The sequence below is a fragment of the Argentina silus genome, assembly GCF_951799395.1.
Source record: "Argentina silus genome assembly, chromosome: 19".
Lineage (NCBI taxonomy): Eukaryota > Metazoa > Chordata > Actinopteri > Argentiniformes > Argentinidae > Argentina > Argentina silus.
In genome coordinates, this window is record NC_139673.1 from 6,692,112 (window position 1) to 6,718,574 (window position 26,463).

At 48.5% G+C, this 26,463-nt stretch overlaps 1 protein-coding gene across 6 annotated transcripts in view; it reads right to left on the reverse strand.

Moving 5' to 3' along the window:
• chd9 (chromodomain helicase DNA binding protein 9) overlaps positions 1-26,463 on the reverse strand; it is a 65,937-nt gene that overhangs the window by 31,159 nt on the left and 8,315 nt on the right. For 3 of the 6 annotated variants that reach the window (XM_083691308.1, XM_083691307.1, XM_083691304.1), the window contains exons 1-4: positions 14,684-15,814; positions 11,888-12,321; positions 1,961-2,069; positions 52-198 (exon numbers count right to left, since the gene is read on the reverse strand). In XM_083691308.1, coding sequence (XP_083547434.1) covers positions 52-198; positions 1,961-2,069; positions 11,888-12,321; positions 14,684-14,713 — 720 coding nt within the window. In that variant the 5' untranslated portion in view covers positions 14,714-15,814. Of the gene's footprint in view, positions 1-51; positions 199-1,960; positions 2,070-11,887; positions 12,322-14,683; positions 15,816-26,463 lie in introns of those variants that run through there. The other 3 variants (XM_083691306.1, XM_083691305.1, XM_083691303.1) reach the window with 3 other exon arrangements.

Genomic DNA, 26,463 nt, shown 5'->3' on the forward strand with positions numbered 1-26,463 from the left:
AACAGTGTTTGATTCCATGTGTGTGTTTGAATGATGTCAATAACTACTCACTACAAAGAGCTGTACTGCGGGCGCCTTGCGTGCTCCAGTGTTGGTCTTCTTGGCCTTGACGATGACCTTCACCTCCTCGTCAGAGACCCGGGCCTCCCCTTCCTCCGCATACTTCTTCCTCTTCACCTGCCGATTGGAGCGTCTCTTCTGCAGGGACATGAACATATACATATATATATATATATCAATATCTAATCTAATATATAGATCTTGTATATCCTCACTGAGTTCAAAGTTCACACACAAGCGATGAGAGATGAGATTCTGCCTGAAGCTTCAGCTCAGCATGTTTTCATCTTGTTCAGGGTTCATCTCCATCCATCTAATTTGTCTGTTGACATTGCAGTTCCCTAAGTGGCCTCAGGTGAAGACCTTCCCCTTTATCTTTGTCTGTGTCTGCTAGAGTGATGTGTACATTCAGACGTGCCGGTGTGTGTTTGATGTCTACGTCCGGCCTACACTAAGGACACCTGAGGGGTGATGGTCACAGCTGACGGCGTCATGTGTGCTAGACTAAAAGTCCTTGAGTTAAAAGGACTTATTATGTATAATTGTGCCTCTGGGGGTGCTCTTGAGCCAAAAAGGGGTACCCTCAATAGTGAGAAATAATGCCCAGAAAGTATCTGATTGGTCAACAAGGGGCACACGCCCAAATGCCCATGGGGAACAGCTTAAGGCTAACCCTTTGTTAGCCTTAAACTAAGGACTATGTGGTGTAATGAGATTATTATTATTATTATTTATCTTTTTAAATGATTAACATCTACAATCATGATTCCTGAACCATACAGTCAACACTCAAGTCCACATTTTAAGCGAAGAATTAGCGACAAAAGTGATGTAATCTAAGCTAAGAATGTGTGTTTGAGAATACAGAGGCTGGTAGACCGTTGTGGTCTCGGGGGTCTGAATGGGTGTGTGTGTGTGTGTGTGTGTGACAGGCAGTGGTGATGCTGAATATCTTACAGCCAATAGCGTACCACCACCACCACGGCAGGTTTAGTTCCACAGGATCATCCTAAATGAGTTGTCATCATCAGACAACTTTAATTAAGTCCAGGGTGCCATTTAACGAGCGTAATTACAGGCAGGCAGGGAGAAGGGGAGTTAGTTAGGGGAGAGAGTTAAAGTTACAGTAGTCCCCTCCTGCTCCTTGACTGTCAATCTGAATGGAACAGTTATCCCCATTCACTCATCACTGGGACCGTGTGTGTGTGTGTGTGTGTGTGTGCGCGCGTACTATAGCCTTAAACACAGTGACCATGTGTGTGTTTATGGTATGGTACAACTCCATTACCAACAGTGAAAATGAGATGGCCAACCTCATGAACCATATACCGTACCATACTCTCTCTCTATATATATATATAATATCATACAGTCCTCTCCCTCTCTCTCTCAGCATGCAGTACCATACTCTCTCTCTCTATAACATCATACAGTCCTCTCTCTCTATATAATATCATCCAGTACCATACTCTCTTTCTCTATAACATCATACAGTCCTCTCTCTCTATATAATATCATACAGTACCATATTCTCTCTCTATATAATATCATACAGTACCATATTCTCTCTCTATATAATATCATACAGTACCATATTCTCTCTATATATAATATCATACAGTACTCTCTCCCTCTCTCTCTCTCTATAATAGCACAGCTGAGAACGCTGTCCTTCCACTCTGACAGCAGCAGCACAATGAGCCCAATGAAAGGGCGGTCTTGTCTTCTACAAGGCAGGTAACAGCATGTGGATAATCAGAGGGAGCACTCTGCACCCTGGAGGCATGGGTGTGTGTGCGTGTGAGTACTGTGTTACTGTGTGAGTACTGTGTTACTGTGTGTGTGCGTCTCTGTGTGTGTGTGTGTGTGTGTGTGTGTGTGCGTGCGTCTGTGCTCTCACCGAGTCATCGTCTTTCGAGGAGCGCCGAGGGGGAGGCTCCTCGTCCGATCCCTCCTCCGAAGACTCTGGCTTCCGCTTCTTCTTCTTTCCGAACTTGATGACGATTTTCCTTTGAAGAAAACAACAAAAAAAAGATGTAGAATATTAATAATGAAAAGGACAAAATGGTAATAACCATTTGTTAGAAGAGAGGGAAAATGTGGTAAACAAGCCCTCATTTGTGTTATTCTGCTTTCTCCTGCTGCTTTGTCTCATGGCAACCATGAGGGGCTGTGAATAATATATGAGTGATAATATAAATATTGTCCTTGTTGTGAAAAATAAATGACCTGGGGAGCTCTCGCAGCGTGACTGCTGCTGACTTCACCGCGTCTTTTAAAGACGGCAGGATTCACCAGCAGCGTTTGTTTAGCCCCGCATGGAAAGAGGTCCTTCATTGTTTACGTGGAATAAGTACTTCTATGGAATCAATGCTCAATGGCTTTAATACCATCTAAAGCAGTGGTTCCCAAACTTTTAACAGTCATGCACCCCCTGAGACACTCTACATCCTGTAATTGATATTCTATGAACATTATCCCTTACATATTAGACATTGTGATAATATTATTCTGTTGGATAGGGTGCATGCATTTATTTTTGGTACTGAGACTGCAGTCGGCTATTCAACAGGACAGTTTGGGAAGGTAAATCACAGATTTATTCCACGTACCCCTTAGATCGATCGCGTACCCGACTTTGACAATAGTGGATCTAAAGGCACTGTCAACACAATCAAACAGATGCTGATTCCCTATTTAGACAGAAGTGACTGGTCTGAGCCAGCCTTGAGTTAGCCATAGACCAAAGACCATTCTAATAAGTAGTAGAGTCCAAAGTATTGCAGCATTGAGCTAATTAGTCACTTGTGTTCGTCGATGGTGCAACGTCAAGACCAATACTGTACAGCATGCTGCTACAGAGTAAACATGTCATCAAGCACAGGCAGGGGAGCCATTTTATCAGGGAGAGTGAGTGATAACAATGACACAATGAGGTGTGTGTGTGTGTGGGGGGGAACACTGTGTGTGTGTACTGTGTGTCCTCCAGATCAAGGCCCTCTCCACTCAGACAGGAGGGATATGAGCTGGTGACTGAGCTGATACTGCTCTGCTTTGAGCCGTATGAAGTATGAGAGCGACACAAGGTCTGTGTGTGTGTGTGTGTGTGTGTATGGACGCGTGCCTGTGTGTATGTGTGTGTGTGTGTGTGTGGATGCGTGCCTGTGTGAGTGAGTGAGTGAGTGTGTGTTTGAGTGAGTAAATGTATGTGTGTGTGCATGTGTGTGTATGGACACGTGCCTGTGTGGTATGTGTTTGTGTGTATGTGTGGACGTGTGCATGTGCGTGCATGTGTGTATGGACGCGTGCCTGTGTGTGTGTGTGGACGCGTGCCTGTGTGTGTGTGTGTGTGTGAGTGTGTGCTGTGCTCATATCAACATGAAAGACTGGACATCCATTGCTCCATTTGTCAAGCTCTTTATTGGATCAAGGGCAAGGGAGATGGATAGTGACTGAATGTCATCCTTCTCTCCCTCCCTCTCCCTCCCTCTCCCTCCCTCTCCATCTTCCCCCCCCACTCCATCGCTCGCAAAACTCATAAACATGGAAATGACTCAACTACACGGAGAGCCAGACAGACTCCAAAATCCCCCACGCGGGCACCACCATTGCGGAAGGGAAACACATCATAATAATAAGCTTGATGCAAATATCATGGAGTGTTTCTCCCGTCACCTCCTCACTGTCGCCTCATGACGAAGGAAGGAAACACACAGCCGGTGAGCAACCCAAACCAAAACTCTAAATGACTGACACACACACACACACACACACACACACACGACGTCTACAGTATACAGTGTATTCCCTCTGTGAAGGGTTAGGAGGAGAGGAACCCGTCGTTGAGAGCAGGTTGTAAGGTTGGTTTGGTGTAAATGTTGTAAAACGGCCTAGATAGCTCCAGATCAGAGGCACACAGAGATAGCCCAGCACGGTACAGCGGCTCCCGGGGCTCGCGCTCATGTCTTCTCCCTCTGTGTACCACCGATCATTCCTCGCCTCATTCCTACTGTCACGCACACTCTCTCTCTGTCTCTCTCTCTCTGTCTCTCTCTCTCTGCCACAGGCACAAACTCTCTAGTACGCACAAAAAAAACACTACTCGCATGCAAGCAGACACACAAAGTAACTTCTCTCTTCGCACGCGCGCACGCGCACACACACACGCCAGGGCTGTCTCTAGTGAAGTGAAGCCTCACTGTGGGCCTACAGTGAAGTGGAACTGGCATTCTAACACTGACACAGAAACACAAAAGGGGGTGAATGAAGGGGCCATACCCTGCCTTGCCCTAGCCAGCCAGCCAGCAATCAAACCAGCCAGCCAGCCAGCAATCAAACCAGCCAGCCAGCCAGCCAGCCTAGCCAGCCAGCCTAGGCAGCCAGCCATCACCCTAGCCAGCCAACGAGCCTGGAGCAATCATCCTAACCAGAGCCTAGGTCTCTGAGCTCCCTCTGTGACTGTAGGCTGGCCTAACAGGCTGGTCGTCTCATGCTACTCCCCATGCCTGGGGACACGTCCCTCTATATCAGGACTGATACCGGCCTGCGTATCGCTCACTGGTAGCAAACTCTCTAGACCTCTGGCTCTGTATCACACTGTACACAAACACCATCAATCAACAATAAACACACCAACAAACACCACATGCAGAAACAGACACACAACCAATCAACACACACCCACACTGCACACACAAACAAAGAAATCAACACGCACACACACACACACACTTAACATCTGGTTAAGGGAGCAGAGAGCCCCAGCGACTGTGCCTACTTAGTTAGGCTCCCTCTCTCTCCTCCGCCTCCTCAGGATGATATTACACTTCACAAATCCTCTTGACAATGACACTTTACGGTTGCCAGGCAACGCGCCCCTGGGAGCGAAGTTGGCAACGTGGGCGGGTGGGTGGCGGTGACATCACATCCTGTGAATGCCATCGGAGCGCGACTGTGGACGCAGCGAGCAGCTGAGGAGAATGTCAGCAGGCGACGCTATGACACACACACACACACACACACACACACACACACACACACACACATATTGGAATAGCAACATACTTTAGCAATGTCAAACCCACATAGAGATAGATAGAGAGATAGAGAGACAGAGAGAGAGAGAGAGAGAGAGAGAGAGAGAGAGAGATAGATAGAGACAGAGACAGAGAGAGAGATAGAGACAGAGAGAGAGAGAGAGAGAGATAGACAGAGAGAGAGAGAGAGAGAGAGAGATAGAGAGAGAGAGAGAGAGATAGAGAGACAGCTGCTCATCAATTCTATGGTGTTTTACTGGCTCCTGGGAAAGTGTGACGAGATGGAAGAGGAGTGACGCACTCATGGAGCTCAGCCCACTTCATAGAGAGGTTTACGACCTCAGACCCAGCCCTCTGCCCACAGACAGGCTTAACAGAGGCCCACCCAGGGTTTACCACACACACACACACACACACACACACACACACACACAACTCTGTCGACACTCTATTTCAATGTCCACGGATCAACACACACATAGTTAAACCACACCCGTTCTCCATCTTTTACACACACAGACACAGACACACACACACACACACACACACGTGGTCCACGCTCTCCCTGCTTCTCCAACTCTCTCCTGGGCTCATGCCCCTCGCCCTTCATTTCTACTCCTCGTGGAAATTGTATTTAATTTAATTTATTTGACCACGCGTATAAATAAAGTTACGACACAATAAAGTTTGACTTATTTCCATTTTGGACCTCTGAAAGGGGCATTAAACTGTTTACAAACAATGGAGTAAAATGTTTCATATTCTGGGTTCTGATGGGGAAGGAAAGTTGAGCTAAGCTCATGAGGCATTTATAAGTTGCATTCTTCAATAAATCAATGGCTATATATCATTCATTTAAAAGTCCAAAAATGGATGTACCAATCCCAGATTGCCCCTTTAAGGGCGGGTGAAGTAGAACGTTCGGTGTATCCATGTTAACTGTCAGACTGTTGCCTTCGTGCAAACAGTAGTCGTACTCCAACCCTCTTTAATCTGGACCCAATTTCAACGACTCGACATGATTTTCCAATCAACACAACTAAATGGACGGCTGTGCACGAATGATTACACAAATGCTTTACACACTCACAAGTTTTAACGGGAGTCGGAAATAGAAATGTTTCATGTTTTCATCACAGCAAATTGGTCCTAACTCGATTAGATTGTCACGTTGGTATCGGCTCTTGCTTTCAGAGAACATTTCTGCTACCGATACAAGACGTTGAGCCACAGTACGGGCCTGACACCAAGTACAGCACCACAGTACGGGCCTGACACCAAGTACAGCACCACAGTACGGGCCTGACACCAAGTACAGCACCACAGTACGGGCCTGACACCAAGTACAGCACCACAGTACGGGCCTGACACCAAGTACAGCACCACAGTACGGGCCTGACACCAAGTACAGCACCACAGTACGGGCCTGACACCAAGTACAGCACCGCTATACAGTAGTACAGCTAGTAGAGGCCATGAGGGAGGGAGGGAGGGAGGGGGAGAGACAGAGAGAGAGAATAGAGACAGAGAGATATGGTGATAGATAGATAGAGAGATAGATAGAGAGAGATAGAGAGATAGATACGGTGGAGCTCTGACAGTGCCAGCTTGGCTCCCATGTGCGGATCCTGCATGCTTAATAACCAAGCCTCCATCCCCAGCCCCCCCAGCGCTGCCCTGTCCTAGTTGGCAGAGGGCCCGCCATGGTGTGTGGGGATAACGGAGTGTGACGGCATTTTGTGGGCCGAGACACGCAGTGTGTTCTAGTTTCCCCCTCGAGGCTCTGTGGTGGATAGCCTGGGAGGAAACAGACCAGAACAGACCAGAACAGACCAGGACAGACCAGGCCAGACCAGACCAGACCAGGCCAGACCAGAACAGACCAGGACAGGCCACACCACACCAGGCCAGAACAGACCAGGCCAGACCAGAACAGACCAGGCCACACCAGACCACAAGAGAACAGACCAGGCCAGGCCACACCAGGTCAGACCACACCCAAACAGACCACACCAGGCCAGGCCAGGCCACACCAGAACAGACCAGGCCACACCAGAAGAGACCAGACCAGACCACACCACAAGAGAACAGACCAGGCCAGGCCACACCAGGTCAGACCACACCCAAACAGACCACAACAGGCCAGACCAGGCCACACCACAAGAGAACAGAGCAGGCCAGACCACAAGAGAACAGAGCAGGCCAGACCACACCAGGCCGGTCCAGACCACACAGAATGACACACAGACCACACCCCGCCAGGCCAGACCAGACTACATCAGACCGGACAAAAACCAGACCAGACCAGACCAGATGCCTGCTCTATGAATGACATTACTGCCTGCAATGTTCTGAATGTTGGTCCTCACTGAATACAACTGTGACCAGACCCATTCAGAGATGCCAGCAGTACAATGAGATTAATTCTGTGTGGTGTGGTGGTGACAGAGTGAGACCCAGTTCTAGTTTGACAGCGGTGCTGTGCCACTGGAGCGGAGCAGTGCTGGGCTCCAGGAGAAAACCCCCCCTCCTTATCAACGGGACTGTAATCTCTCCAACTCAACCGCCACCGCCACCACCCTAGTTCCCAGCTAATGGCTGTCAGAGTTCTGCTCTGGGAATTGCTGTTCAATCTGCATGCCGTAGACTTACCAGTACACACGTGTACATACATGCATGCACACACACACGCACACGCACGCACACAGGCACGTACACACACGCACGATAAAAAAATAATAATAATAATAAAAAAAAAAAAACATAATTAAGAAAACAGCTTTGGGTTTTTCTAATCAGAGTGTGAGTGAAACAGATTAGATGGGCTATGCGTAGCAGGCAGCCATTAAACGGCTATACGCCGCGGCAGCAAATACAGCCTAAAACCCCATTTTATATATCATGAAATTGATCTCCGTTGCACCATTTTGTTAGATGTGTTCATTGTACACAGCGTTGTAGAATCAGCACATTCAGAGCACGCCTGCACACAGGAAGCCTTCCCCTCGCAGCCCTGAGCACGTTAGGAAGAGCCCAACACAACAGAGAGGGAAAAAAAGGTGGAAACATGGAGAGAAGGGGGGAGGAGGAGGAGTAAAAAGGAATGAGAGAGAGAGAGAGAGAGAGAGAGAGAGAGAGAGGCAGGGAGCTTTCATCTGATGATTGTGTTGTTTTTCAGCAGGTAGCCTATAAAAAACACCGTGAATTTCTCTGAGCGCTGTGATCAGCAGAGCCTGGGCTGGGCCGGGGCGGGCTGGGCTGGGCTGGGCCGGGGCGGGCTGGGCCGGGCCCCTCTTTGAGTAGGCCTCTCCTTCTGACTGGGATAGGGTGTTTATCTCCCTGTGTTGCTATTGTCCTTTTTTAATTGCATTGTTAATTCTCTCGGTGAAGCACATTGTGCTGTAGTTTTGTATGAAGTGTACTATACAATACAAATACAGTGTGATTGATCGAGTCTGTTGCATCCCACAGCTCACTGTCTCAACCCCCCCCCGCCCCCCCCGGTCCCCCCCCCCCCGCCTTCTCCACCCCCCACCCCACCCCCCCACAGGCTCCTCTAGCCTGATAATACTATTAGCTCAGTCCCCACCCCCACTGTCAGTTAGGCACACTAGTAGTCACATGCAGGGAAACACACACAAATAAATCCACAGCAATACAGGCACAGCCTAGGCATGTTTGTCTAACAGAGAGGTAATTCTCACCTACACAACACCCATATAGCCTACATCCACATAGCCTACACACACACAAACAATACAGACACACACACACACCGACAACACAGGCACACACACACACAAATAAACAACACAGGCGCGCGCACGCACACACACGAGGCAGGAGTAATGACTCCTGCGGAAGGTTAGCGCCTCTGCAGCGCCTGGCTGACAGAGAGAAGGCTGTGCATTAATATTTCATGAGGAGAACCTGGGCGCGCACACACACACACACACACACACACACACACACACACACACACACTTGTGTTTCTACACCTGCATGAATCCTCCCCAGAGCGCAATGCACTCGTGCTGCCTCCATTACCACGCACACACACACACGCTCGCACACACACTATCCCTCACACCGCACCACAGACACACACTCTTGCAATGCATGGCAATGGAAGAATTATACATTCAAAAACACACAGGCTACTGACACACACACACACACGCACACATGCACACTTTCATAATAGAAATAACATGCTTGAGAGGAGCAGGTCACAGGAAACATCCTGTCCTCTTTAAAAGGACAAAACACCATCCCAACATTCTGTTGTTGACACAGTCTGTCTCTGGATCTCTAGCGTACGTTCCTGGGGTATCACAGACCCCGTCTCTGCTCCCTGCTCGAGGCACATCACCACAATTAGCCACAGTACTGCACTTCACACAACCAAGAAGATGGAAATCTGACTGACTATCCTACCTTCCCCCCTCATCCTTGAAGAAAATCACTGGTCTGAAATGACTTGATTGGTTAAAGAAATGCAGTACGAAGCTTGCTTGGGCCAATCCTGTTGTATTAGATCACAGCGGTTACCACAAGGAAGGGGGGCAAGAAGGATGCATCTCTAAAGTATTCAAGCAGGGCCTGCGTGACAGGTACCCTACCACAACCACACAGGTCAAAGCTCGACTGGAGAGGGACCCTTTCCTCAACCAATAGGTGCCATTGCTGTGTTGTAGGAGTCCTGCATCTCTAAAACTGGCTGGGAGTTCATCCTAAAGATTCAACAAGTTTTGACAAGTGTCTGACTGGTTTACGCTTCAGGTTACAACACTCAGGCCTAGTCCTAGACTGTCTATAGGTATGTTCAACTGGAAATGGAGTGAGCAAAGCTCCACCCATTCCTCGTCAGATTCCCCCTCCGGTTCACTGGTCAGGCTCGGTTCAGTGAAACGTAAGGTATGAGAGTTTGTGAAACCGAATGCGCTCTGATCTTTCAAAATGGCTGGAATGCGTGACGCGACAAGCCTGCTGAAAGACGCATTGAAACAATAGTGGATAGGCAACACTCTGTGATTGGCCTAGTTTCACAAGTTCTACATTATGCAAAATAGGTTACAGAGCTCATGACGCAAGACTAGGAGAGGCTGGTCGGTTAGGAAGCTCAAGTGCAGTTCACTGCTAAAGCTGCACCAGGAAAAAGGTGTGCTTGCTTCATTCTCTTATTATTCATCTTAATATTATTAAAATAATCCTATATTAGTACCTATTATTATTATTATATTATTACCTGTAGACGCAATTAGTCAAATTATATCAATGTCTTGCCTAATAAGTAGGTGATGAATGTGGTAATAGGCTACCTACACTCACTCATCTTATTATTAATTTTAATAACAATAAATGAATACTCTTCTACGATTAGATATTGTTACCACGCTCACATCACTCAAAGGCCTCGTCTACACTTGATACTTAAAATCAGACATCTGTTATCTGATATGACGATCGGATCACAATCTGATCGCAGTGTGTGTGTGATTCAGAAATGCCTCTCTTAGCAGTCCCCCGTTCCCACAGTGTGTCTGTACAATCTGTACGGCTGTATGCGATCCTCTTATGTGGATGACAATTCGGATTTAATCTACAGGTCTCAGGTTAAGCGCGGTGTGGTTCAGATCTACGACATGTCTCAGGTTAAGCGCGGTGTGGTTCAGATCTACGACATGTCTCAGGTTAAGCGCGGTGTGGTTCAGATCTACGACATGTCTCAGGTTAAGCGCGGTGTGGTTCAGATCTACGACATGTCTCAGGTTAAGCGCGGTGTGGTTCAGATCTACGACATGTCTCAGGTTAAGCGCGGTGTGGTTCAGATCTACGACATGTCTCAGGTTAAGCGCGGTGTGGTTCAGCTCTGCTACAGGTCTGAGGTGGAGCCCAGAGCAGCTCGGTGCTCCTCCACCTCTCTGAGACAAACATCAGCCAGGCGGACGCCTCAGATCTCTCTCTCATACATCAGCGCCGCTGCAACACTCACGCCATCACACCATCTCAACAACACAGCAGCAGCAAAATCCATTATCTGTTACTGCCATTTCAGCAGCTGCCGAGCTCATAAAGTCATTAATCATAAAGCGGGCAGACGGTATCGCGCGCCATTGTGTGTGTGTTCTCGGGCCGAGCCTTGAATGAAAGCGGGAGGTTCCCCTACTCTAAGCTCCTCTCTCAGATTTTTAATGACACTGATGACCCGACTGTATGCACACATTCCCCCTGTCTAATATCTACCACAGGGCTGCATCAGCTGATGTTAGCGTTAGCTCCCACTGTACTGCTGGGTGTGGCTTAGAGCAGCACAGTCTCGCTGGGGGATGGGAGCAGGATTATCTATACGTCGATGCTAAAACATGCCTCAATCCACTCCAGGCTGTCAGAGCCAATCTCGTATAGGAGCAGAAAAGCTATATGCTAAATGTAGCCTTTGTTGATCCTCCCCGTCTGTTTACAGGCTGTGGTCGGTTTGCTGCTACAACATGTCGTAAATTAAATTGAACTTTGAGCTGCCATCTTGGCAGGAACGTCTGTGTTTTATAAGCAGTAATGTTGGTAGTTGCTAGCAAACTAGCTATTGTGCATTAGATAATGGGTGCCAAGGGAGCTAAGCTGCCGAGGAATCATTGACATGGTAACACAACTTGTGCTTGCAAGCCGCACAGTGAAAGAACATCATTTCAATTGTACATTTTTGGTGCTTTTAACTTATATAGCACACATCTACCGTGTTGTGTGTGTGTGTATGGAGAGGGGGGGTGGGTCACTGAAAGGGCACCTACCCGATCTTGGCCTTCTGCTTGGGCTTTGCAGAGGAGACAATGCGGGCCTTTTTGGAGACCTTCACCTTGGGCCGGGCCTTGCTGCCTCCCCGCTCCCGCTCTCTGTCTCTCTCCCGGTCCCGCTCGCGCTCACGGCGCGCCCTGTGGGACGAGGAGCTGGGGAAGCTCTCGGGACTCATGACCCTGGGGATGTTCTTCTCGCCCCTCTCCCGGGCCTTGGCGATGGCCTCGGAGATGATCCGGTTGGCCTTCTGCTGTTTGTCCTCCACCGCCACCTCCATCAGCTGCTGCTGCTGCTGCAGCCTCCGCTGGGACCTCTTCTCCGACGAGGAGCTGTACGAGGACGAAGACGAGGATGACGAGGATGAGCTGCTCTTCATCTGGGGGCTGAGGACCCGCACGTGACTGTTGGGACCATTAGCGTTCTTGGGAGGCTAAAGGGAGAGGGAGAGAGAGAAAGGGGGGAAATAGGAATCAAATTCAAGTCTCGAAAAATACCAATGTGCTGATGTCATGTGATGCACATACATCTGTACTCATGGCCGGTGGAGAGAGCCTTTCATCGGTCTCTGTGAATCTAATATAAATCCCCCATGAAGAGGCTGATGAGGGTTGATCTTGTTCTCATAAATACGTAGTAAACAAACTATGTAGCCAAACTAACTACGTCGCCAAACCTATTGTTAGCCTAATACCTGGCAACCCAGAGAGATTTCTGCTAGTTTCCCCTCCACATACATACACACACACACACACACACACTCACACAGTAGCTTAGCGGTTCTCACATTGCCCCCTGATTTAACCCTCTCCACACTTCTCCAATGAAATGGAAGTGTGAAATGCACAGTTTCAGCCTTTCCCCCCGAATGAAAGTCATTCAAGCTCAATGAGGAAATGTTCGGAAAAAACAACGGAATGAGATTACAGCGTGCCTCGGTGAAGCGCCAAAACCCCAATGTGCATTACAATCAAGTTTCATAACGTGCCGTGCTCGATGACGTGGGAACAGAGAGCTATGGAAATGACAAAGCAATATGCTCTGAGCTATGGGTACACAATGTAGCCAAAAGGCTAATGCACGTAGCCTGGTAGGTAATAGATGACTAATACACAAAGACCTTTCTCATTTCCTTTCTGGGAAATGATAAGACGATGAAATTCTCTCACAGCGGGGGAGCATGAATCGAATTATCAAAAGGGAAGTAACAGTGAATGATGTTTGAAAGAACACAAAAACAACACAGCTAGCTGGTTGTCACATCACATATAGCAGAAGTCACAACAGTGCTGTACACTGTGTGTGTGTGTGTGTCGGTCTCTCTCTCTCTCTCTCTTGCTGTCCACTCACAATCCTCCCCCGCCCCCCCGGTAAGATTCCAGAGCACAGACACGTTCATTAGGGGTAGAGCACATTCAAAGCCAAACGAACATAAATAATACACAAGGCCCGACACAGGATAATATGTGAATAATACATGGCTGCGTTTATTCCTATACAAGTCTCCTCTCTGATGGGCCTGAAGCCCAGACTAGCCTATAAATGGATGACCTAATCTAAACGTGTTGCTGGTGGCTACATGGCCTGGTCTGGCCAGACCCAGTTGCTTCCCCCCCCCCACCCACCCCCACACTGCTAAATAAAGAGAATTATCTCGAACCGCCACAAACAAAGCAGGGGATGGGATGGGGAGGGGAGGAGGGGGGGTGATAAATAGCAATTCATTTGGGAGATAGTGTAAACAAGAGCTAGCGTTATGCTTTTTTTTCGTTGACATGTGCTGCGCCGAGGCTGTTAAGAGAGAAAATTATAGCTACATTCTGGAATGTTCTCATTATACAAGTTCAAGGTAAAAAAAAAAAAAAAGGGAGGGGGGGAGGGTGGTGGTGGTTGGGGGGGGAGTAAAGCTGGAGAGAGGGAAGGCGGAAGGGAAGAAGAGGAGGAGGAGGTGGTGGGTGAGGACGGGGGTGAGGTGGGGGGTGGGAAGACAGGGGTGCAAAGATGAGAAAGTGAATGAGAACAGGAATGAGAGCCCTGTATGAAAAAAAAAAAGAGTGTGAGAGAGAGAGAGTGAGGGGGAGAGAGGGAGAGAGAGAGAAAGAGAGGGGGAGAGAGGGAGAGTGAGAGTGAGAAAGAATGCACCAAAAAACCGAAGTGCACTGCAGCTGTGTAATACATCTATAAATAACTGAAATTACAGGCTGCCAGCACTGCAGTGATTTCAATCTCTCTGCTGCCGCACGCTCCCATGAAAACCCTCCGCACTATTCCACTATTCCACTACTACAGCCCAGGAAGGTAGACAGAGAGATAGACTACCCGTTTGGGTCAGCACCCTCACTCACTCACTGAACTCTGCCGTGACTTATGTACTCAGCTCATGTGACACACGCACCAACACACACACACACACACACACACACACACACACACACATCAGACCGGAGGGATAGAGGAATCCATGGAGATGAGGGAGAGAATGAGGGAGAGGGAGAGTGGAATGAGGGGGGAGGGCAGGGAAAAACCTGTGAGTGCAGCATGACACCTTTGGCCTACCACAGCTAAGCAAATGAGTACTGTACGGAGAGAAGGAGAAAAAAGAAGAAAAAAAAGGAAAAGAAAAGCAACAACGAGTTCAAGATGGCGACAGTGGAGGCTGCAGCATGAGCCAGTAGCTGAGGAGGTTGTTCAGTTCCTGCCGGCCCCTCCCCCCTCCCTCCCTCCCTCCCTCCCCCCTCCCTCCCTCCCTCCTCCTCCCCTCCCCTCCTTCCCAGCTCTCCGCGCGGCTCACTTACCCTTCCTCTTGGCCTCTTCACTGTAGACATGTTTTGTTTTTTTCTCTCTCTTTCTTTTTTTTTCTTTCTTTTTTTCCTCCCTCTCCCACTCTCCAAACCACCTAACAAAAGCCTTGCCCTTTCGCCGGGTTTTTTCTCTCTCCCTTGCTCGCTCTCCCTCGCTCGCTCTCTCTCTCTCTCTCTCTCTCTCGCGCTTGCTCGCTCGCTCGTTCGTTCGAAGGCCTCTCTTCCTTGAGCTGCGTGTCCCCCCCTCCCCCCCCCCTCCCTCTCAGCCGCTATCCACAGGCAGCGGTCGGAGAGCCTCCTTCACCTCCTCCCCCAGCGGGTTGGGTTCAGGAGGAGCGCATGGGAGCTGTGCTGGCTTCACTGGGAGCTGTGGGAGCAGCGCTGTGGGCGGTAGAGGAGGTGCGTGGCAGTCCAGGAAGCTCTCATTTCTTCTGCTGCTGCGTGCTTCGCCTCCCTCTCCGTCCGTCCGGCTCCGGCAGAGAGTGTGTGTGTGTGTGTGAGTGTGTGTGTGTGTGTGTGTGAGAGTGTGTGTGTCAGCGTCGCTCTCTCTCCCTGCTTCCTCTCTCCTCCCTTCTCATTGATTCCTCTCTGCCAGTGATCGCAAGCTGCCTCGCTTGCTTGCTTGCTTTCCACCCTCTTTTCCCCTCTCTCTCTCTCTCTCTCTCTCTCACTCTCCCTTTTTTCTGTCTCCCTTGCGCCTCTTCTTCTTACATGGCAGGCGAAGGTAGGTTACTCCTCCGTACACAAAAGGGTTTTGTGCTAGCTTGCTTGCTTGGTTGGTTGTTTTCCTTTTTCCACTTGTGTTTTTTTTCCCCCCTTCCTTCTCTATCCCTCGCTCCCCTCCCCTCTCCCTGGCTGGGGTGTGTGTGTGGCGAGCTCCTGTCTCCGGGCACAGCGGTGGAAAATGAAAGCACAAAGCAGCAAAATGCATCAGCATGAATATTAGAGATGTCGTTAAAATCCGGACTCGTTTTTTTTCTCTCTCTCTTTCTCTCTCTCACTCACTCGCTCGCTCTCTCTCTCTCTCGCCCTCTCTCTCTCTCTCTCTCTCTTTGTGAGGAAGTAGGCCAGCAGATGGTGCTAGCAGTTATTACATTAACTTTCACAACTTAACCCCACAAGTACTGGATTTCTCCAACAGCACATGCATAAGAGATTATTCGACGTGAATCTACTAGCCTGCTCATTACAAGATGTGAAGAGGAGACTGAGCTCTCCAATGTAGACATGTGAACAGAATTATGACATGAAAATCCACTGTGAGAAACCCAAGGACACCCACTGACAATCAAACGGCCAAATAGCAAACGCACACGATCAAAACCATGATGATTAAAAGCCACAGCTCTGCCCCGTAACACACAAACAACAACACGCTTTCAGAGACTGCATCAGTGCATTGAGAGAGAGAGAGAGTGAGACGCTCGATACCCCCAACCGTGTTTCCAGGAAGAGGGATGGGACGGGACGGGCCGTGGCCACGGTTCTTGACTGTGTGATTTACAAAGGGGGATGCAGGGGGGTGATGCAAGGGGCCATGTGCACCGGCTGGCCAGGGAACACACAGGCATGCACGTCTGGCTTGGAGCTTGGCACAGGGCACCGTTAGGTCAACTGAGGGCTGGCTGATACTGACACACACACACACACACACACACACACACACACCTTAAGGAGGCTGAAATCCTGCTAAGAAGAGCTTGGGAGTGGCCTCTGGTTTGGAAACCTGTGCAGCCCATGAAAGCAGCCGTGGGGCCAGGTTCCACAGAGGACTACAGTTCAGAGCCCAGGGATTGATGGTATCTGTAGTTCTCTACTGTCCTTAGTCCAGGGATTGACGGTGACTGTAGTTCTGTACTGTACTTAGCCCAGGGATTGATGGTGACTGTAGTTCTATATTCTACATAGCTCAGGGATTGATGCTTACTGTAGTTCTCTACTAGGACGGGAAGAGGTCTGAGGCTTCTGGTTTGTACCATAAGCTAGAAGGCTATAGGGCTTCAATGTATTGTATGTGGCTAGGCAAACGTGCACACAGAGCACTCAGCTCCATGCTTGAAATGTAACACTGGTGACTGATATGACAACATGGACGCTCTCACATGGATAACAGTTGAGAGGAGCACTGGTGACTTAAAGCCATAGTTATAAAGCCATATACTACCTATATAGGCTACATTTGTATTAAAAGAGCAATACATTACATTACGTAGACACATACAGTGTCTTCAGAAACTATTCAGAACCCTTCACTTTTTCCACATTTTGTTGTGTTATATACTCAATTTAAAATGGATTAAATCCTAATCTACACACACCGTGTAGATTAGGATGTCACTACCAACTTCATTATATTCTCTTGATCCTGACAAACTCCTCAGTCCTTGCCAGTGACAAATATACCCATAACTTGATGTAGCCACCACTAATCTTCACACGAGAGATGGTGCGGAAACTGCATTTTTTTTTGCATTTTAGCTAATTTTAAGAGTGTCATAGCAAAGGGTCTGAATACGTATGTATATGAGGTATTTCTGGATTTACATTTTAATCAATTTACAGAAATTTCTAAAAACCTGTTTTCGCTTTGTCATTCTGGGGTATTGTGTGTGGATTGATGGCAAATCCTTTTAATTTAATCAATTTTAAATTGAGTCTATAACACAACAAAATGTGGAAAAAGTGAAGGGGTCTGAATACTTTCCGAAGACACTGTATGTGTCTACGTAATGTAATGTACGCCTGCAGATACATAAACCTGTGCCCAATGTTTCCACTGAAGATGATAGGAGGCCATTGCTGTGTGCGTGTGTGTCTGTCTGTGTGTGTGTGTGTGCGTGTGTGTCTGTCTGTGTGTGTGTGTGTGCGTGTGTGTCTGTCTGTGTGTGTGTGCGTGGGTGTGTGTGTGTGTGTCTGTCTGTGTGTGTGTGTGTGTGTCAAGTCACTGTGGGCATCGGAGATGGCAGCCAGGCAAAGCCTTGGAGTTTGGACTGTTGGGGGAGAGACGAAGAGGCAACTCACCAACGCAGCATGCCCTCCCTTCTGTGTGAACATATCACATGCCAGGGGGAGAACATCCGACACACGTGAGCTGTACAACACTACATCAATTTGATCTATTACACAAATAGACCTAGGCCATATTAGACTCATGGTACATGGCGTATAGTTAGAGCTACCCAAAAATAATACAGTCTTGCTTTGATTTTTTTTTACAAGTTATAAATATATTTCACTGGGGCAAAATTCCCTGGGACAGACAACAGTGTGCTGTCCATCTATTCAAACTGGGTCCAGCCTCACCACAACAGGCCATAGGCTATTCAACCAGAGAGAAAGACAGCGAGCAAGCGAGAGAGAGAGAGAGAGAGAGAGAGAGAGAGAGAGAGAGAGAGAGAGAGAGGTAAACTAGACAGAGCGATAGGTGGAGAGATTAATGGGGGAGAGAGAGAGAGAGAGATTCAATAACACCCACATAGATTCATACACAGCGCTCCCAGCGAGGGGCTCTACACAGTGTGTATTGTCTCTCTAGCTTAGACATGTTTCTGTGACAAAACAAGGGAAGAACAGGAACAGTCAACGCGCACATGCTTGAGTGGTCACATGGGGCACGGGGAACTGTGGCTCCTTGGCAACCAAACGGTTAAAATGCAAATGCGCCTGGCAGAGCTGTGCGGGGGAGTGGCTTCCCCCAAAGAGAGAGAGAGAGAGAGAGAGAGAGAGAGGGGGGGGGTTAGAGTGAGAACGACAGTGAGTGAGTGAGAGAGAAAGAGAGTGCGAGAATGTGTGTGTGTGTGTGTGTGTGTGTGTGTGTGTGAGAGAGAGAGAGAGAGAGAGAGAGTATGAGAATGAGAGTGAGAGGAAAAGAGAGCGGGCCAGAGGCACAGGTGTCAGTCTCTGAACACTCCATTATTACCTCATCACAGAGCCTGTATTAGTGTGCCACTCTCATTTCTGACACACACACACACACACACACACACACACACACACACACACACACACACACGGAAGACCCTACAGCCAATCACAACACTGAAGAGCCTATAGCCAATCAGGGAGCGCAGATCAAGACCATTTCCAACAGGCATCTCTTCTCACCCACTAGTAGGCAGTGCTAGTCCAAGTAGTGCTGTAATGCCTGCTGTGGCGGAGTGTCACAGTGTGGTGAGAGAACATGGTGTTCTCTGAGAGCAAACACACAAGAACCAGCATGGGGGTGTTGGTCCTCAAAACTTGAATCAATGTCAGACAGACCTAGTTTAGAGGTCCAGTAATGGGCATGGCATAAGACACAGGAACCAGAGGTCTCCCCGAAACAATGACACAGGGACCAGAGGTCTCCCCGAAACAATGATACAGGGACCAGAGGTCTCCCCAAAACAATGATACAGGGACCAGGGTTCTCACCAAAGAATGATTCAGGGACCAGGGTTCTCCCCCAAACAATGATACAGGGACCAGGGTTCTCCCCAAACAATGACACAGGGACCAGGGTTTTCCCCAACGAATGTAAGAGGAGCGCTGCTTTACCTTGTCGGCTTGGATCACTATAAGTTTTAGGCACATTTTCAGTTTTTTTTTTAATGCAATCTGCCACCTGGTTAAACAATCCTGGGGAGAACCCTGGGGACGATAGTGTTCTACCACCCCTGTGCCCCATCAGTGCTCCTCTCACTTTCAGCCTTTGTATCAACTTTCTCAATTTTCTGCCTTTTTTCGTACCAAAATGTACTTAAAAGCCAACCTTTGGGTCTCTACCTTAAAAGAATGTTTAAGTGTGTCGCATCTCTGCACTAAGAACAGACTGGCCTTGGAGTTCTCCAGAGTGATGATAACAGTAACAGCACAACCACTCACCTTCCGGGCCATACCCGAGCCAGAACTTATGCCCTGGTTAATGGAATATAGATTACGTTGCCGTCAGGCCAGGGGAAGGAAAGATTAGGCCACACTAATTAGGTGCGAGGCTCTAGGCCAATTTAAAGCCACGCTGGAGTGCGAAGGGAGAGAGAGAGAGAGAGACGGGTGGTTGATGAATGGAAGCGGACATGATGCAAAGTGATGCTTCCTAAACCCATTAAATAGAGCATCAGGCATTAATGATCCTCTGCATGGGTACCAAAGGTGCCTGATTGGGGCAGATGCTAAGTATTGCGGCTGGCCCTTGCTCAAACTCCACTTTGACCTGGCACAGAGCGTCAGTGTGTGGCCTTCGGGCAGAGCTGAGTGGGGATTGAGGAGTCTGGTAGTGTGTCCTGATAACCCCAATTCACGATTACATCAGTGTGGCCAAGATAGTATGATGGCCCGATTGGGAATTTAGCCAGGACACCAGCTTTAACACGCCTACTCTTGCGATTCGGGAGTCGGAACGTCTCATCTGAAGGACGGCATCCTCTGCAAGGCAATGCCCCATTCACTGCCCTGGGGCATTTGGGACTCTTAGACCAGAGGGAGGAGTACCACCTACTAGTCCTCCAACACCACTTCCAGCAACCTGTTTTGGTCCCCCATCCAAGCATCGACTGACATATACCCTGCTTAGCTTCCCAGACAAGCCAGCAGAGGGATGCAGGGTGGTCTGGCTGCTGGCTTGACTGGTAATATGTGGGGGAAACCCCCTCAAGCCCGTGATTTCACCAATTCTTTGCTTTTAATTTAATGTGGGGGAATGCACACAAGTGCATCCTTCAGAGAAAAGAGTAGAACATTGGGAGCAATTGTTTCCACTGCAGTAGTGCTGGCGGCCTGGCTGAGTGGCTGGACATGGAGAGATTTGAGATATTGGAGGACCAACATATTGCAGGGAAAACGGATACCAAGTCCCACAACCTCATCTGCTGCAGACCAAGTGAAGATTAGAGAGGAGGATGAGACTGCCCATCCTTTCTTTAAATCTAGCCTACTCGTAATCCTAATTTAATTTACTCCTAATCCTCAATTCTGAATATCACCAGGCACGTAGGAAGGGGTTGGTGTGGCCACACCCCCTGTCAGCGTGTTTTTATTTATTTATTTATACAGATCTTATGTTATTGTGATGGTGTGTGTGACAGTATGTGGAAATCTGTGCGTCAGCCAGGCTACTGGTTAAATTATGTGACTGCTGTTGGATTCTACGCTTTTCACTCGTATTGACAATAACAGCACAAGCTGGAACATTGAAATGTTATTAGAAAATGTACCAAATCACTTTGATATTACAAAGTAGGCTAATGGTTCCATCGATCTCCATGGTAACAGAATGAAGCTTACTTTCTATGACACAACAAAGATATTAATGTGACATTCTGTGGCTCTAAACCGAACCCTTATTAGCACGTGGATACATTTCGTAAATGCTGCAATACATGAGGGGGTGTGTGATATTGCAATTTTTGCCGCTTACCTAGTGACCGTATCAGGCCTTGCCAACGATGGCAATGACACACATCCTCTTGAGTATTACTGCTTTAATAAGAAATGCAGTTACACTGGAGACTGGATAAAGCCTAGGTGCTAAAACCTTCTTGGATACACAGGAGATCTCCAACACACCTCAACAGCTCGCTGTGTGTAGGGAGGGGTGTGTGTGTGTGTGTGTGTGTGTGTGTGTGTGTGTGCGCCTCTCTGTTGGAGATATTTATAGTAATCACCCATCAGACTCTGAGGGCCAGACCACACCACACAGCTCGGTATGTTATTTCCTTGCAAATGCAACCATTAGCAATTCACGTCAGGATATCATTAGCGAAGCCTGGCCATGGCCGAAGAGCCTGTCCATCGGACCCCTAACTCACCCTCAAATAGCTCCCAGAGAAGAAGGTTTAATAACAGGGGCATATTAGCTTGCCATTAGTAATTCAGTTAATTTACTTCTTCATTTAATTATGGGAGGCATCGCTGGCGATCTCCATTTCGGAGAGGGGGCTGGGGATAGTGGCTTATATTAATGCACGGCGACTGGGGAGGGTCCGGGTAGTTTGGGGTTCTATAGGACTACAGAGGCCAACAATCTGACGGGAGGATGGGGTGGGGGGGGGAACAAACACATGGGCTAATCATGGGAAAAATACTGGCAACATCACTATTTTGCAAACACTACACAATACATATAACAACATACAAATCGGCCTACATATCCAAGGACTTGGTAAGGTGTTAGATAGTCATAGGGGTCAGAGTTGGGGATTGGGTCTTGGGTTGTGGGATGGCTGAAAGGGAAATACAAAGAGCTGCATGCCGACGTGAGCAATACATTCCGGTGTGAATGAGGGGGGGGCTGGAAATGCTGGCTTCGGCTGGCTTCGGACTCCCTGTAACCCTGTAGGCATCGAAGTGAGTGGGCTTTTGAATTCTACAAAGATGCCCTAACAGTTTTGCACTTATTAACCTAATTAGACCGTCTGACCCAATGCTTACCAGCCTACAAGTCATGTCAGTTGCGAGGGGATTCCAGCAAGAGAGTGTCTCCCTTCAGGCCACCGCCCTGCCATCTCATCTTTAAGAGCCTACTCAGAGACAGGCCAGTCGATCAGGCAGATTTAAGAGGGCATTTTAGATGCTGGGAGGGTGAAGTGTCTGTGCGTGTGTGTGTGCGTGTGCGTGCGTGCGTGAGAGAGAAAGAGAGCGAGAGAGCAACAGAGAAGAGGAACAGTCCATCCATCTAACAGAGCTGGATGACTGTAAGAGTGTGGCACGACCCCATCATTTCTCAGCCTGACCGACAGGCTCATTCCGGCCCGGCTCGCAGCAGTGCCAGCAGGCCCTATCTGGATGATACACAGTGCTGAATCAGGTGCAGAGATAGCATGTCTCAACTGAGACAAGGCCAGCAGTGGAGCTGAACGGTACACAACACGCAACACAGATGACGCCATCCGTTACAGGAAAGCAGCCATGCAGAGCAGAGCCAGGGTGGAGGTCCCCAGGGGGGCTTCAGCATCTACCACAAGGGAGAGAGAGGGGGTGGTGGTGGTGGGGAAGGGGAAGCAGCATGGGGGCTCAGCGCCAGACCTTTACGGCTCCTTCATTATTGAAGCGGTGAAGAGAGAGAGCAGCACTGGTGGGCGGGCGGACTCAAACACACACACAAAACGAGCACAGACAATCTCCCACTTCTCACTCACTCACACACACACACACACACCAAATCAACCAAGACAACCATACACACACAAGTCCCTGTACACACACATACACACACACACCAAATCAACCAAGACAACCATACACACACAAGTCCCTGTACACACACATACACACACACACCAAATCAACCAAGACAACCATACACACACAAGTCCCTGTACACACACACACACACACACACACACACACACACACACACACACACACACACACACACACACACACACACACACACACACACAGAGTGCAGAGCAGGCTGGGAGCCTGAGGGGGTTGATGAAGTCAGGGTTTTCTGCTCTAATTTCCACTTCCTCCAGAGAGAGAGACAGGTGCCTGTGGAATGGCTCTGGCAGGCAGAGGGGAGGGGGGAAACCATCAGACACACAGGCATGCTTTTCACTAACACGAGGGACACGAGATGGAAAGGGGCAAAACATTTCCTCCATCCTATAGACGTACACTAGGCTAGGCCTAGACACAAGAGGAATTATGAAACAACTATCACTGGAGAAGAAGATGGCAAACAATTCACAGCACACACCACCACGCTTCATCGATTCAATGAGAAGCTGGTGGAGGGACTTTAAAGCTCTCATAGTTAAAAAGTCAGGGGGGGTTCAGAGTGACTTCTCCTAGCTGCGACTTGAGGCGAGAGGCTAAATCTGGAGTCAGAGACACGCGTCTACCAGAAAGACCTAAATGGTGCGTCTGTGGACTGCTCTTGCAACTATGGCGGTGAGACCTAAATGACAGGGTCAACGGAGGACAGACGCCACGTTCAGCTGCGTGTGGAGGAGAAACCTGCCCCGCTGGATCAGGAATGTTAAAAGAGTCTCTGTGCTCCGATGAATCCGGCACGCCACTCAGCATTTCACACCAGCGTGTTGACATGATGTTTGGAGGTGAGGGCAACATAAGGGCAGCTTTGTGTGGTACAGCGCAGAGTACAGAAACCCACCATGTGATTCCAATTCCACAGGGAGTCTGAGGCACATCCATCGGATTTATTTATATAAGGGCCAAATTTATATAAAAGGGCCAAAGGCCGTGAGTCATTCAAAACCTTGAACCCCTGTCAAATGTAGGCCTGCAGTTGTAGTATTTCAGCAACTGTTTAAACCGATCCCCCCCGTTTTATCCAAACAGAACATTCTAGAAGAGTACAAAATGGTGGTTGGTTCTCTTAAATGTTGAAACATTAACTTAATGCTGGTCTGTCCAATGGTGGGTAAAAGCGTCACAATACTGTTTATGGTTAGGGATGGTACTGCAGGTGTTGTAGTTTAAGAGCTGAACTTTATCCCTGACACAAACTGTTCCATTTTCCTGTATTCCAATGTTGTGAAATAAAGACTTTCTGTCTGTAAACAACCCCTTGACTCACATCCCGGCATCCATGGAAACCGACAGAACCCAGCAACTTCCACCAGCTACCTGAGAAACCTGTTTGCTCAGCGACTCAATGACAAAACAGCAGCTCACGCACCAACTGCCACCTACGGACGAGCCCAATAAACTAAACACAAATCAACAAGTGTCCTTATAAAGTCAAAGCAAATAAAGAACAGCCCTCGCTGTATGACCCATAAACAGCACAATGTCATTCACATTACTCTCCCTTTCCCCGTTGTATGTGCTAGTTTTAATTCTAAGAGAGTAGGAGTCCTCCTCATTAAGAGTCATTTGAGAGAGTATTATTAAGTCTTTCTCTTGTCTCTCTCCTTCCCCTCCCCAGAGACAGGGTAGCCTTTAACGGACTGGCAGTTGAGTTCACTCCCGTCAGCGAAAGGTTAACCTGACTGGAGCTCAAGGAGGTCACGTTGTGTCACAGAGCCGAAAAGCCCTCACATTCCAGTCACACAAAACCCCACGTTACCAGTGAACGGGGCCTGCGACCGCACGCTCCCAAACCCCCGGCCAAAAAAGTCAAAGCTATTTAATCCCTGTGAACGGAGAGAGAGAGAGAGAGAGAGAGAGAGAAAAAAAAAAAGCACAATAAAAGAGAATGCTTTTTATTCAGACCTACTGTGCAGTTTGGGCCTGGCAGGGTTCCCACATGCTCCTCACAGTCTAAATCCAAGTACAACTCACCCCTCCCTCTTCTAGCTCCCCCCCCCCCCCCCCTTTTCCTATCCCCCCCGGGCAGCCCTCCCCTTCCGCCCACAGCCAAGACCGCCCGCTTTATACCAAGCTCACTTCCTATTCACCCCTGACCCCTACTTTACCCCGCCCCCTTCTGGCGCGCCTACATAACTGACAGGCAGATGAGGCCAGATGCCTGGGAGAGCACTCGAGTGACACATACACAAACACACAGAGAGAGAGAGAGAGAGAGAAAAAGAAAAAGAGAGAGAGAGAGAGAGAGAGAGAGAGTGAGACAGACAGCCAATCATCACGCAGCCACACAGAGAGCAGGTTTCCCAGCGGCAGGGGGCCCCTCCCCCTCCGGAGTGTGACATGGTGTCAGGTTTCAGGGCTGGCTGTGTGTGCTGCCTGGCTGAGAGTTATATAAACCTCGCTGAGGAAGGTCAGGAAGCAACAAAGACAGCAATTCAGTGGGGCCCACAGACACCCTCGGCTTCACACACATGGTCCCCTCTCTACACGCCCCAGAGGGGAGGATGGGAGGATTGGCGGGCGGGCGGGGGGGTGGGGTGGGGCGGTGGGGGGGGTCTGGAGGGGGGGAGGTTTGTCACAGGCTAAACCTAAACCACAGAAAGCAGGCACCTGCACCACAGCATGAGCTATTCAACCATCAGTGCCTGGTCTGACCGGCTGCCTCAGGCCACCTCATCATCATGCGGTAACTAGCTGTAGGAGATGATTCTTAACGGCAATCCAGAAAAAAAAAACATTTTAATGTGATCATCCAAAAAGTGCTGAGAAAGTGAATATGGGAAGCAATTGCGTAGGCTTTTAAGCTCAGGTGCAATCGAAATTGTATCGCTCATAAAAGAAACGAAAATATGAGGAAAAATTAACACAGGTGTTCTTTTCCCAGTGATGAATAAAAGGTCACTGAGCTCTAGGACTACAGGCCCACCCAGAGAAAACCTTGCTAAGTGGCTCGCCTACCTTTACTGTCGTTTACTGCATTTACAATAATACAATTGTCATTATTTTTATTTATTTATTTTTTTTATTATTTTTTTTATTATTTATTATTTTATTTACACATTTTTAAAAATGACATGAATGTACACAAGCTAATTACATTTATTTTACTGAACCAATGTTGAGAAATCGTATTTTCATTCAATTTTGGCAATACCCTGAGTAGCACTGTGTCTCCAACTGAGGAGAGCCTGACACACCATATGCCATTCTCTCTGCTTTTATCCAAAGGGACTCGCTGTGAGAGAGGCCGCCCATCGACACCCCTAGATAATCATTGTCACGTTGGCCGACTGAGGACAGCACTCAAGTCTGTGTCTAATCCAAATGATTTGGTTTCACCAATCTAACCAAGAGCCTTTCACACAGAGTTCCTTCCTCCCTGTGTCAGAATGCCCTGACCTCACAATGCTCAGAACAAAGCCCCTCTGTTGGGAAGTGTGTCTAGAAGTGTGAACAGTACCGGGTCATGTCACAGCCAAGCACTGTCTCGTGATGAGTACGGCTGGCTAAAGTCCGGAAGA